Source organism: Lupinus angustifolius, chromosome LG17 (assembly GCF_001865875.1).
Source record: "Lupinus angustifolius cultivar Tanjil chromosome LG17, LupAngTanjil_v1.0, whole genome shotgun sequence".
Classification (NCBI taxonomy): domain Eukaryota; kingdom Viridiplantae; phylum Streptophyta; class Magnoliopsida; order Fabales; family Fabaceae; genus Lupinus; species Lupinus angustifolius.
Genome location: NC_032025.1, coordinates 13,262,137 through 13,274,659, shown reverse-complemented (window position 1 = coordinate 13,274,659; position 12,523 = coordinate 13,262,137). Strand labels below are relative to the sequence as shown.

The 12,523-nt window shown below is 32.8% G+C and overlaps 1 protein-coding gene and 2 long non-coding RNA genes across 6 annotated transcripts; 1 reads left to right on the top strand and 2 right to left on the bottom strand.

The window, feature by feature from the left end:
• On the bottom strand, nucleotides 1,890–2,637 carry LOC109331050. 2 transcript variants are annotated; one of them, XR_002105734.1, is made up of 2 exons: nucleotides 2,099–2,637; nucleotides 1,890–2,023 (listed from the first exon to the last, which is right to left on the bottom strand). It is a non-coding gene; the product is annotated as an uncharacterized LOC109331050 (long non-coding RNA). The 2 variants fall into 2 exon arrangements; XR_002105735.1 differs by having other exon boundaries at nucleotides 1,890–2,010; nucleotides 2,099–2,636.
• LOC109330489 (2-oxoglutarate-Fe(II) type oxidoreductase-like) lies at nucleotides 3,752–10,469 on the top strand. 3 transcript variants are annotated; one of them, XR_002105669.1, is made up of 12 exons: nucleotides 3,752–3,935; nucleotides 5,335–5,527; nucleotides 5,921–5,998; nucleotides 6,342–6,393; nucleotides 6,842–6,963; nucleotides 7,592–7,689; nucleotides 7,762–7,820; nucleotides 7,986–8,042; nucleotides 8,197–8,242; nucleotides 9,219–9,298; nucleotides 9,993–10,142; nucleotides 10,325–10,469. XR_002105669.1 is itself a non-coding variant. In XM_019564683.1 (11 exons), exons 1-11 carry the CDS (start codon nucleotides 3,855–3,857, stop codon nucleotides 10,081–10,083), a joined length of 957 nt encoding a protein of 318 aa, XP_019420228.1. In that variant the 5' UTR covers nucleotides 3,752–3,854; the 3' UTR covers nucleotides 10,084–10,261. The 3 variants fall into 3 exon arrangements, 2 of the variants coding, with proteins under 2 accessions (XP_019420228.1, XP_019420229.1); XM_019564683.1 differs by lacking the exon at nucleotides 10,325–10,469 and having other exon boundaries at nucleotides 9,993–10,261; XM_019564684.1 differs by lacking the exons at nucleotides 8,197–8,242; nucleotides 10,325–10,469 and having other exon boundaries at nucleotides 9,993–10,054.
• Nucleotides 8,679–9,225, bottom strand: LOC109330490. Its single transcript, XR_002105670.1, has 2 exons — nucleotides 9,120–9,225; nucleotides 8,679–8,834 (listed from the first exon to the last, which is right to left on the bottom strand). It is a non-coding gene; the product is annotated as an uncharacterized LOC109330490 (long non-coding RNA).

Here is a 12,523-nt window from a genome sequence, read left to right as displayed (position 1 = left end):
CCTATACTAAGATGGTATCTTCATTGATTACATGAACTAGTTAGTATATATCCTAACTTTTTTAGTTATGTCTTTAATTATTTAATTGCGAAAAAACAATTTTTTTTATTTATTTGTTTGTCTAACAATAATGTGTTTTGCTCATATGAATTCTCATGTATAATAGGGAAAGAAAAATATATCTACTAATAGTGGAAAGAAAATTTTATCTTATTATTGTTTCAATTATAAATTGTATTTGATCATTAATGACTTTTAAATATATGCGATATAAGTGAAATTGATGTATTGATTATATATAAATTTTTATATCAATATTGCATAGATGTTATATTATATCCCAAAATATACTTTCTAACGTAAATAGTTATGGAATTAATATGTATGCACCTAAGTATTTTTATATTGTTAATGCATTATCTACTATATATATGATAATTATTATTAACTCTTAAATAACAATAGTAATATAAATGAATAATGAATGATATATTATGTAAAAACTTTAGAGTGGCAATATATAAATATTAAAGTTATTTGTTATATGTAATAATATGTGTATACTCAATATTTAATGGATTTTGAATCTTTGTAAAAGAACATAACAGATATTATGAAACAGAGAAACTAAGAATTTTCAGTAACAAATTCTATAGTTTTCAAAGTTTAGAACAAGTTTTGCCACTTTCATGTGTACTCTAGCTCAACTAACAATGGCAAAAGGAAAGAATAAAAAAGGAAAGAATAAAAGCAATAAGGTTATGTTTGACATTTTGATATATTAAAGGTAGAAGCTTCAGATTTGCTCCCTAACCTTTTCTTCTTTTCACTTTTAAGACCTTCTTTCTAGCAGACGTCGATCTACTTGTTTAAGGCCAAAGCTTCGATTCATGAGAGTGGTACTTATTTGAAGGAAGAGCTAACAAGAAAGGTTATGGGATATGACTCAATGGAATTCAGCGAGGAAGAAGAAAAGGAAAGCTTTCTTAACAAGGTAGTTATGGAATCTGATGCTGAAGATACCGAAACTGATGATGAAGATGTTGGAGGAAGAATCATCAAGAAAGAAACTTGTTAGTCCACTTTTTGGCTCACAAAAGTATGTCCTCATGTGCATGCAAGTCATTCATGCAACTTTAAGGAAGAGACTCAACTAGGAAGGAGTCTTTAACCCCAATAGGTTGGTATATGCATGTAATTTTTATCTATCACCCCAAGTTAAATGGCCATTTTCGTTTGTATGCAGTAAGCAACTTTTCAAAGTTTCATCCTTGTACAAACTTATTTACATGTTAACATGAATTTGAGAAAGGATTCGAACATATTTATAGTCTAAGAAGCCAAATATAAACGCCTAAGGTTTCTCATCATACAATAACCTACAAGATATACAGACTCCAATACTAGTGATGCAGCAAGAAGCTGTTTATTATATTTATTATTATTTGCCCTTCATGATTATTATTATTTCCAAGTAAAAAGGAATATGGCATCAGTTACCATTCATCAATTAATCAATTAAACATGACACTTGCAGTTCAAGAAGATTAAAGGGTAAAAGCATTGAAAATCTTGTTCAGATGGTAGAAGCATTGAATAATGTTAAAGCAATAGGCCAATAGTGAACTTCCAAGACCACAGTATTACAGCCAGTCAGCTATAAATCCATTGCACACCACAATGTAAACCCTTGTGATACATAAAAGACATGAATTATGCTTTGATATTATTTGCCCTTCAGGGCTTTAAACTGCAGTCCACAACTGCAACTGCAACTCGGCCGCAATTCCCGCAATTTGTCGCCAGAAATCACAAAAGCTATTGCAATGTACACCTTTGCAGTTGCATATGCAAATGTAGGCCACATTTTAAACCCTTGCTACACATACAACACAGAAATTACAAATTATTACCAAAAACTCAATTAAGCTAAAAGAAAACCTTCGTGGCATTTCTTCTACCTTGTAAGCATCAACACTGACCCCCACCAACCATAGGCCAGGGAAAACACTGCAAAAATTAACTAAAGCTTTTCACTTCAAAATAATCATATTCGTTTTTAATCTAATGGAAACACAGAGTGAATTAAAATTCATACATCCATTTGTTTCTTAACATTTTTCGGCCTCTTCTTCGGTCTTCGAAAAGGTCTAGTGCCTGTCATGACGAAAATGTCCTCCTCCTTTTCTTCCTTTGAAAGTACAATCCATACCTTGTTCTTCTTCAACTCCTTCCAACAACTTTGCCATTCAAGAGTTTCTCTCAGCAACTGAATGAGCCGGTTCCTGCACTTCCCCGTTCCCATTATTCTGTTCATATCTTGTAAAAACTGAAGAAAAAACTGCACATTCCTATAGATAATGCAGATTATGGTCAGTTTCGGGCAGTGACAACATAGTCATGGAAGTTACTATTACAGCAAAATGAAAAACGAGTATTGGTCTATGACTATGACAATAACAATCATGTTTGCAATTTACCATTATGTCTGAAACATGACTTGTTATTTCATGATGCACCACAAACACTCCATTTATATTCATTCAGTTAGAGTACAGAAACTCTGTGTTCCATATTTTATTTATGGGTATGTTCTTAATTCCTCTTTGTATCATTTCATTAACATACATTTGAGAGATATCATGAAATAAGGAACATGATTACATTTTGGCAGCACTAATATGATCACGTTCCATGTACATGTACACTAGACAGTAGACACATCAAAGTTATAAAATACAGAAACATTAATTTAGTCCCACATTGAGGAAACCTAGAAAATGAGAAGTCTTTATATAACTGAAATGAGAAAAGGTTTATATACGCAAAACGGGAGAGGAATGGTCACGACCTTACTTGAACAGGATCTGTTCTATAGGCTCGTACCATTGTGTCCTTGAGTTCTAAGGAGACAAGAACCTAAGCCTGGTTGATGAATCGTGACCGTGTAATCAGAGCGTGATTAATGGCTACGATGATCTCTCCTTTGAGAGACTCATCTGTGGCAGTGGAGGATCGTTCTCAGACAGTGTTCACCACTGGCTGGGATGGTTACACGGTTGTCTGACAGGTTCAAATCTTTTTATTTCTTATTCATTCTTCAAATATAGTGTTTTTGCAAAGGAGTCCTAATAAAAATGCTGGAAATGTATAACCGCGACGTTTCCCTCACCCCTGGAACAAAAACCGGGGCGTTTTAATTAACCTCAAGGTAGAGGAACAGACACGTTGCAAGGGTAAAAGTGGAAATGACTTGTCAATGTTTTTTGGGCTTTGCATTGGCATTGCATAGACCAGCCCAAACAATCCCCTTCCGAAGTATAGTCAACGTGATATGTATCTATTTATAAAAAATAAAGTATAGTCCACTCCCCAAAGCTTTATAATCGTACAGTATGATTGTATTTAAATTAGTTAAAGAGAAAAAAAATATAGGATAGGATAATATATGAGATTTATTTAATGCAATATATCATCTATTAATTATATTTATTATTAACTATTCAAAAAATATAAATAAATATGAATGATGTATTATTTGTATATAAATTTTTTATAGTAATAATATATAGATATTACATTTTTGTTTAAAGTACCTTACACAACGGTTGTACATAAATTTAGGAAATTTAGTTTAAATCTAAATAATAAAATTATATTATACTTAATTTAAACTTGAAAGATATACTGAAATTATATAAGTCATCAATCCCTCTCTATTTGTTCACATACAAATAAATCATAATTTATATACATATTACATTCAGTGGGTGCTTTCTTCTTACAAGAGTTTACTGTCTCTTATTAAAGTTGAGGTGAAGAGAGGAAAGGAAGAATTCAAATCAGCGGAGGAGATGAGAACGACGTCGTTGGATCTTCCTATCATAGACCTCTCCTCACCTGATCGTGTCTCTATTGCCAATTCCATTCGTCAGGTTTTCTTTTCTTTTTCATTTCCCATTTTGCCCTCTCCGCCAATTCCATTTCCACCCAGGTTCCTTATAATTTTAGCAACGGTAGCTTAAAGGTGTTACAACACAAAAAGCTAAGTTCATTAAATAAGCAATTCTAACTTGTATAATAACAACTTCTAAATTGTATGAGTCAGACAATAAAGAAAACACTAGTGACAATAAAGAAAAAAATGTGCAAAATGTAAGAGTATGATGTATGTTTGGACTCCATTTAAAAAAAATCGATTTTTCCTTGATGGAATAAAATATTAGCTGAGTTCTTTGTTACCGAATACGGGGTGGTAAGTGGTCACGTGAGAATGTGGTTCGTCACTTTTTTCATTTTTAAGATAAACCTAATATGTGGCATGCCATATGGTGAATTCGGTAACTATGGTTGAGTTGCTTATATGATGTGGCATTATGATGAAGTGTGTAAAAGTATAAACAATTGGTTTAATGTACTTATTTGAATATTAGGGATACAAATGCTCTTATAGCTAAGAAACCCCTCTTTTGAGCTTGATGAGGTAACATTTGAGGGGTGAGTTTGTTATACTTATGAGTGCAGGATGGTTAGTGTCTTAGCTTAATTCTAAGGAGTGTGTGGTAGATGACATCGTGCATAGAGATTGCATTGTGAGTCATGAAGTAATGTTGGTGTCACATCAAGTACTAGAATGAGGGAAAGGATGTATTTATAAGTTTTGAAATTTTTTAATTCAAAAATAATTGAAGGTGTGACCCTTAAAAAGATGTTGGTGTCACATGTCAGCATCTCTATCCAGTACGGGACTCTCGATTACTGAGATGATATGAACTCGTGAATCCTTTAGAAGGTTGAATCCTTGCGGGTTTGGAACTCAGCTTGGCTATATAAGTTGGCTTTGCTAGGAACAGGTCAGCCTTATAGGGACTAGAGATCAACCTCGGCTGTGATACGCCATATAAGGAGGGACAGGTTGGCCTGTATGGTTAGGAGGTCGGCTTTTGAGCCTATGTTACCTAGCCAACTTCGCCTATACTGAAGTGAGTTTAGGCTTTAGGTGGGTGGCATTTGGTATCTGATTTTGAGCACATCCTTGGAATGTAAACATCCTCACTTTATAGGTAAGGCATCCAAATTTTCTGCTTCCTCTACAATTGAGAATTTGAGATACCTAGGAATACCATTCACCTGAGCATTTTTTCTTCCTTCCAAATATAGGCAAGTTATATTCATGGTCGCTAAGGAATATGAAACATTCCAGAAGCCAAATGCTATTTTAGGATATTGGGCCTGCTCAACCGTAGTTGGAACACATATATCCTTTTTTTCTCTGCTTTCCCACAAGTCCAATATTGTGATACTTGAACTTGATACATACTGTGTGCTTAATAGGCATGCACGGAGTATGGTTTCTTTTACCTTGTGAACCACGGTGTGGAGAAGGATTCTGTTCAGGAAGTGTTTGACCATAGCAGCAACTTCTTCTCACTTCCACTTGAACACAAAATGAAGTTGGCCCGCAAGGCATATAGAGGTTACTCTCCTCTCTATGCAGAGAAACTTGATCCTACTTCACATTCTAAAGGTATTTTTTTCAGTTCCTACTTGCACGTTTTGGAAATGTTTGAAGGGCTTATTTAAGCTTTTTGAGAACTGCTTATGAAGATAACTTATTACTTTGCATAAAACTCTTTTTAGCATATTTTAATAGGCTAATGAAAGAAGTTTAGGAGGATAAGCTTTTTTAGCTTATTTTAAACACTCAATGAAGCTATTTAGTCAAACACACCCTTAATGAACTAACTATGCTGCTTGCAAATTTTCTTGCTTTTAATTTTATGTTTCTGTGGTCATATAAATCAAACATTGTTCAGATCGAAGATGTTTATGATCAATGCTGGAAATTTTCTTATGTCCTTTTAGCAACTATTGGATTTGTAGAAAGATGTCAAACTTATGATCTTTCCTTTATAAGCAGGTGACCCGAAAGAGAGCTATTACATTGGTCCTGTAAAAGATACCGCGAGTGTTAATCTGAATCAATGGCCCTCACAAGGTATGGCTATCACATTCCCCTACTTAGAAGGGAGGAGCTAGAACATTTACATTGGGGAGGCCAACGAAGAATGAAACTTTATTTAGAGGAGTCAATTTAAAGAATTTATGTTTTTTTTCTACATGTAAAAAACTTGATTTAAAAAATTATGGAAAATTTACATGAAAAAACTTGACTTCAAAATTTTGGGTACCCATAACTGCCAAATAAATACAAGAGGCATCATCCCTGCCCCTGCTGGTATGGTACATGCCCCTCCTAATTTGTATGTGTTTCGTGTGGCATGAAATTTGTGTTTTTTATGAGTATGAACTTGAAAGTTTTTGTGGCAAGGACACTCCAGAATTACTACCAAATTGGAGACCAACAATGGAATCATTTTATTGGAAATTATTGTAAGTTTTATCACCCCCTCTATGTATTTTTTAATTCTATGTCAAGGTTTTAAATTGTGGTTGATGCTACATTATGTTTGTTGTGCCTTCAGTTCCAGGCCTTAATTTAAAACCCTGTTCTATGCTAGCAATATGCACCATGAGTTATTATTTAGCAACAAATATAAAATTGAAACATGATTGTTCTGTACTTCTGTAGGGTTTTGCTTTTGTTTCACACAATTTGAATAGCAAATAGAATTCCTCTGCAAATTTCACTAATAAATGGGACAACATTGCTGCCTGTGCATTTATTAAGAACTTTATGGCTTCTTGCATCTTTTTTGTGAGTATTTGTCATTGTATGTTGTATATACTGAATGGAAATGATGATGGAGCATTCAGCCATTCATATATTCATTTTCTTTTGATCTTTCCCTTGTTATGGAATTTTAGTATTCTGCCACAGTACAGCTGGAAAAGAACTGCTGTCTTTAATTGCTCGATCCTTGAATTTGGATGAAGATTATTTTAAGAAGATAGGTGCAATAAACGAACCAGCAGCTTTTCTTCGCCTTTTGCACTATCCAGGTTAATGATTTTCTTTTGTAGACTAGAACATAGCAGATAGCACGATGCTCGTAAAATTTATCCGTAAATTTGTTGACACACTTCAAATATTACCTTCCTTGTTGATTTTTATCTTAATATGTTGATTGTACATCTACACTCCCCATAGTCCCAGACTCTACTAGGTGGGAGCCTCGTGCACTGCCTCACCCTTTTTATGTTTTATTGTAATTTCTTCTTGTTCAACCTGCATGTTTGAAAATGGTGAAGTATTTTCTTTATTTCCATGTTATTTGTTTTGATGAGTTGAACTATATTGCACATGAATATGAACAGCAGTAGTCCGTATGACACTTTGAAATAAATAATGCAATATATTTAAAGAATTTTATGGTATAGCTATAATGTAACTTAATTAGTTTTTGTGCACACTCCTTTAAGACGATTTTCTATTTGATACTTAGTAGCTACCTATGAATCAATGCAACTGCTATTCTGGTTGTAAGTGAAGTTTGTTTTAATATTTTAGTTGTCTTTATAGCTATTTTTTGCTGTTATTTTAGTATTTGTGTCATTGGGCCTGGAGACAAGGTTTTCAAATATACTTCTGACCTTTTTCTATTGATAATATGCTTTCCAACTACATTAGGTGAATTGTCATCTTCTGAAGAGATATATGGTGCCTCTCCGCATTCAGATTATGGCATGGTCACTCTTCTTGTGACCGATGGTGTTCCAGGACTGCAGGTTCTCTTTCATACAAACTCATCTATTGCTTCAATTTCCTAACATTCAAATTTAAAATTCTTGTATTTACAGATCTGCAGGGACAAGTTCAAGCAACCTCAAGTCTGGGAGGATGTGACTCATGTAGAGGGGTGAGACCTTAATAAAGAAACCTTGAAAAGAATGTTACTACTTAAGTTTATTTGAATCACAACTGAGTCACCATCTAGAGATTCTAGACTACTGTTCCATTAAAAATGATGCAGTTTCTACGCTCTTCCTTCATAATGTTAGGTGTTTTCGGCTTGTATATGCAGGGCTTTTATTGTGAACATTGGGGACATGATGGAGAGGTGGACAAATAGTCTGTACCGGTAAAATTGATCACAAAAACTTCAGCTATTTATTTTGTTTCTTTTACTGATAAGAGCTTCTAAGCTTCTTTGGAATTAATTTTTTTCTATACATTAAGCAAGGTCTTGCTGCACTGGTATATGTTGTTCTCAACCTCTGCCACTGCTCTTGTAGGTCAACACTTCACAGGGTTATGCCAACAGGAAAAGAGCGCTATTCTGTAATTATACACTTGTTCAGTTGTTTTATTTTCTTATGGATGTTCCATATCTTTCTTGAATGATAGCTTATGATGGCTTTTTCCTTTATATTCTTCAATTTTTAAGATAATTGACAAGATTAGAATACAGATATTATTAGATTTTAGATTGAACTAATGAAGAGAAAAATGTTTGGGTGATCCAACAATGTTTATTGGTTTAGGGGGTCATTATGGCTTATAAATGACAACTTGTATGCACACACGAATGTGTGCGCAAACAATCTGAGGAGGGCTGGTAAGTATCACTAGCAAATTTTTAAAGACAAGTTGTTTGATGCTGAGTTCCTCAATCACAATTGTAGTCGTGATCACAGTGCCGAGGTTGGCGAACTAGCTTTTTATTATAGTGCTGGATGACATTGCCACGACTAGATAAAGCTTGTCTCTCTCTCTCTGGACTGACCAAGGTTCCAATTTGCCATGACATGTCTTTTTTCAAAGGATACAAGGAATCTCAAGCGTGCATAGTTGCATGGCTGTTATTTTATGTTTTAGTTGGGGATAGGAAATGCATTATCCACTTTAAATAATCAATCAGAATTGATAATTTCTTTTCAAAAAGGATTTAGGCTTAACTCTATCCTAATAAATGGGAAGGGACAAGGAATTTATCTGATGTCATTGATTGTGTGAATGTTCTTTCTACCCAATACATCACAAAGTAAGGCTTCTTTTTAAGGGAAATGTTTCATGTACATCAAAATAGACATCAATTTATCCCTTTGTTTTTTAATATATTTTTTAAATACGTGTATGGACAGAAGATAAAAAGTGAGATATGGAGATTAATGTATATGGTATCAAATAAGATGTTCAAATTTGATGTTGAAATAACATGGCTCTTTTTTTAGTGGCATATTGATGTGGTCTTCTAGTTATAGTTACTATGATTTGCTGATGCACTTCCTCTAAAATGGTTCGTGCTGTTTTGCAGGCGGCATTCTTCTTGGACCCACCCTCAGATTGTGTGGTGGAATGCTTTGAAACTTGCTGCAGTGACTCATCTCCTGCCAGGTTCGAATATTGTTTTTCTCTTGTTGGGGTACCTTTAACTAGTTAGATTAACCAAGATGTAAGCAAAAAGAAAAGATTTCACTGTTGAATAGTGTGGATAAAAAACTTACAAAAATTAAATCCAAAAGAAAAGGTATGGTTGAAAGAAAGAAAGTTGGAGTACACATATTGTATAAAAGATGTTAGAATCGTGTCTTAGGAGTTTGGAGGACCGCTAGAAGCCCACGTAAGAAGAGTAGATGAAATAGAAATCCAATTCCTAGAAGAAGAGAGAGACCAAGAAAAATCAAAGATTAAAAAAATACTTAGAGATCAATGCTATGTCAATGAATATGATTTATTTTAAAGCATTATGGTATCGTTCAATCCATATAGCCGACCCCACCTAGTGAGGAAAGACTTGGTTGTTGGTCTTGTTGTATGTTGTTTTCATTCTATTTTCTTCTTTCAAGATTTGTAAGTGAAAAGAAAAGGATGTTGTTTTCAATGTTTTCACTTTCAAACCATGTTTTCTTGTACCAAACACGCCCTAATCCATGAAGAGTAAATCACAAACACAACAAAAGAGACACAACCTACAAATATTATCCCCCCTTTGATTGAGAGTTTTCATTGAAAGCATACCTATGTGTACTTTTCTTAAGTTTTACTTTTACATGCAAAATGGTATAAAATTTTGTAATGTTTGTTGCAGATTCCCTCCAATACGTAGTGGGGACTACCTGAATGAGAGGTTCAGACTCACATATGGCTCTGTAGCAGATCTAAAAACTCCTGCCATATAAGGAATTTAAGGCTATATGGGACTGCAGACAAAAAATATATGGAAAACTCATGTTCACAAGATAGAGAAAAATATGTATACACGGATAGTGTAAAAGATTTTTATAGTGTCACTGTATCATCAATCATTCATATTTAATCATCATTGACTTTGAAATAAAAGTAATATAAATGAATTATGTATGATGCATTGACTCTGTATAAATCTTTATACTATCAATATATAAATGTTACACTCCATAGGATATTGCTTCAAATTAAATTAATTTGCAAAAATTAATTTTTGTTTGCTCTTTTATTCATATAGTCGGAGGATTACAAAACTGTATAAGGATTCTATTCCAAATCTAGTACTGCACCATCAAATGAAACATCATCTTATTCATCTGACAGTGAATCGTATCATGACTCTGCTTTCTATAAGAGAAAGGGGAAAACAAAGGCTACGACTTCATCAAAATCAAAGCACACAATTATTACAAGATGTGTTATATTGAAAATTGTTTCAATTAAAAGCAAGTAGTATTGAGAAATTGTAAAGCTAAAATTTACTTATATTGGAGACCAACAAATATTTATGTTTTTTCTCCTTATAATTGAGACAAGAGCCAAGGCATAACTGGTGAATGCTTAGGTTTAATTCCTAACCGATACACACTACTAGGACTTCCCTCCAATGCTAATAAGTTCATCCGATTTTTGTTCAAAAATAAAATCTTATTAAAACGAGAGAGATCATCTTGTCTCAACTAGGAAGAGCAAGTGGAATGGAGGATGATAGTATCAAATTTCTCCCAACAGAGAAGTTGTCATCACATATCTAATGTATAGAGAAATATAGTGCAACCCATCAAAAGGAACTTCCTCAAACAACAACATCATCATCATCATGATGTTTTGTCTGTTCACTCAAAGTCCTCCATAGCCTACATGGTGGAATGAAACGCTGTAAATTAGTGTTTATCATGTGGGTTAAATACTGTTTTTTTTCTCAAATTTCGCTAAAGAATATTGGCAGTTAATAACTTTATTTCTCTATCTCTAACTAATTAGATATTACCATGTATTGTATTATTGATTTAAAGAATTAATTTAGTTTTTATTTGATACATAATTGTCAAAATTATATTGGTAATATTAGGACGGGAAAATGGATGGGAAATCTTGTAGGTGTGTAATTTATGTAACATTAACATTTAATTATAACAAAATTGATGGACATAAATTGATGAATATTTTGAAAACTTGTGTAACTTATGTATCTATTAACTATAAAAACACTCACATCACCTATAAATATCATAGTCAGCCTACACTCACCTTACTACTACACCTCTATTTTACTTTCATCTCTTTCATTTCATTTCTCAGTCCCTTTGTTTCTTAACCTTTCATATTCATTTCTTTCACTTCACTTCTCTACATCACTGTTTTTTATTGTTTAGGTTGATGTTTAATAAATCAATTTTTTATTTTATTTTTTACTACTTTTTGATGGATCTGTCGCTAATATGTTGGTTCATTGTGGAACATGTGTAAATTAATGTTCTAAATTTTTCCTACCATTGCCATTTTTCATTGTTGTTTTCTCTCTTGAAGCATTTATACATGTTAATTTTCTCTATATGTGTATCTCTTATTTTGTTTATAAATTTTTCTATTCAAAGGAATCACTATTTTCTCACAAAAGAGATTTGAAATTCGAATGACTTTTTCACTCTACAGAAATGATGTTTATCTTCTTCTCTTCCATATCTCTATGTTTCATTACTCATTCTTTTCCAACTTAAAGTACTAAGATAGAAGACTCCAAAAATCACTCTTCATGGTCCATGTTTTCTTTATAATTCCACCATTATTGACATGATTATGCCATTTGTGGGTAATGTGTCTGAACAGATTTTCACATGGAAGTTCATGTTAAGTTCTTGTTAAGTTCTGATAACTTTCTCGATGTATAGAGAATTGTTTATAATAATTTGAGTAACTATTATTTTTTGTATTCATTTTTAGGATGAAGTTAGATTTATTTATTTTTGTCCTGGTTTATAACATACTATTATTTTCTCTAACTAACTAGCAGTGTACCCGTGCACTTGCACGTGTCGCTTTTTTTTTATGCATAATGCAAATATAATATACATTATAATATCAATAAAACATGTATTGAAACATTATATTTCTCATTCATATAGGTGCAATATTAACATTGATTTTTGAGTGTATATGTAGAATATTAACAATTATAAATGTGTTTGTATAAGCATTTATTTGTTGAAAGTGTGATTATAGAAAATATTTGATTCTTAAATAACTCAATAAATAAAATTCAAATTGTATTGGATAATATCTCACCTCTATATTCTCTATATAAAATTATAAATATAAGGAGTTATTTTTGCATCATATTTTTTGTGATTACGTTTATAACTATCATATAAA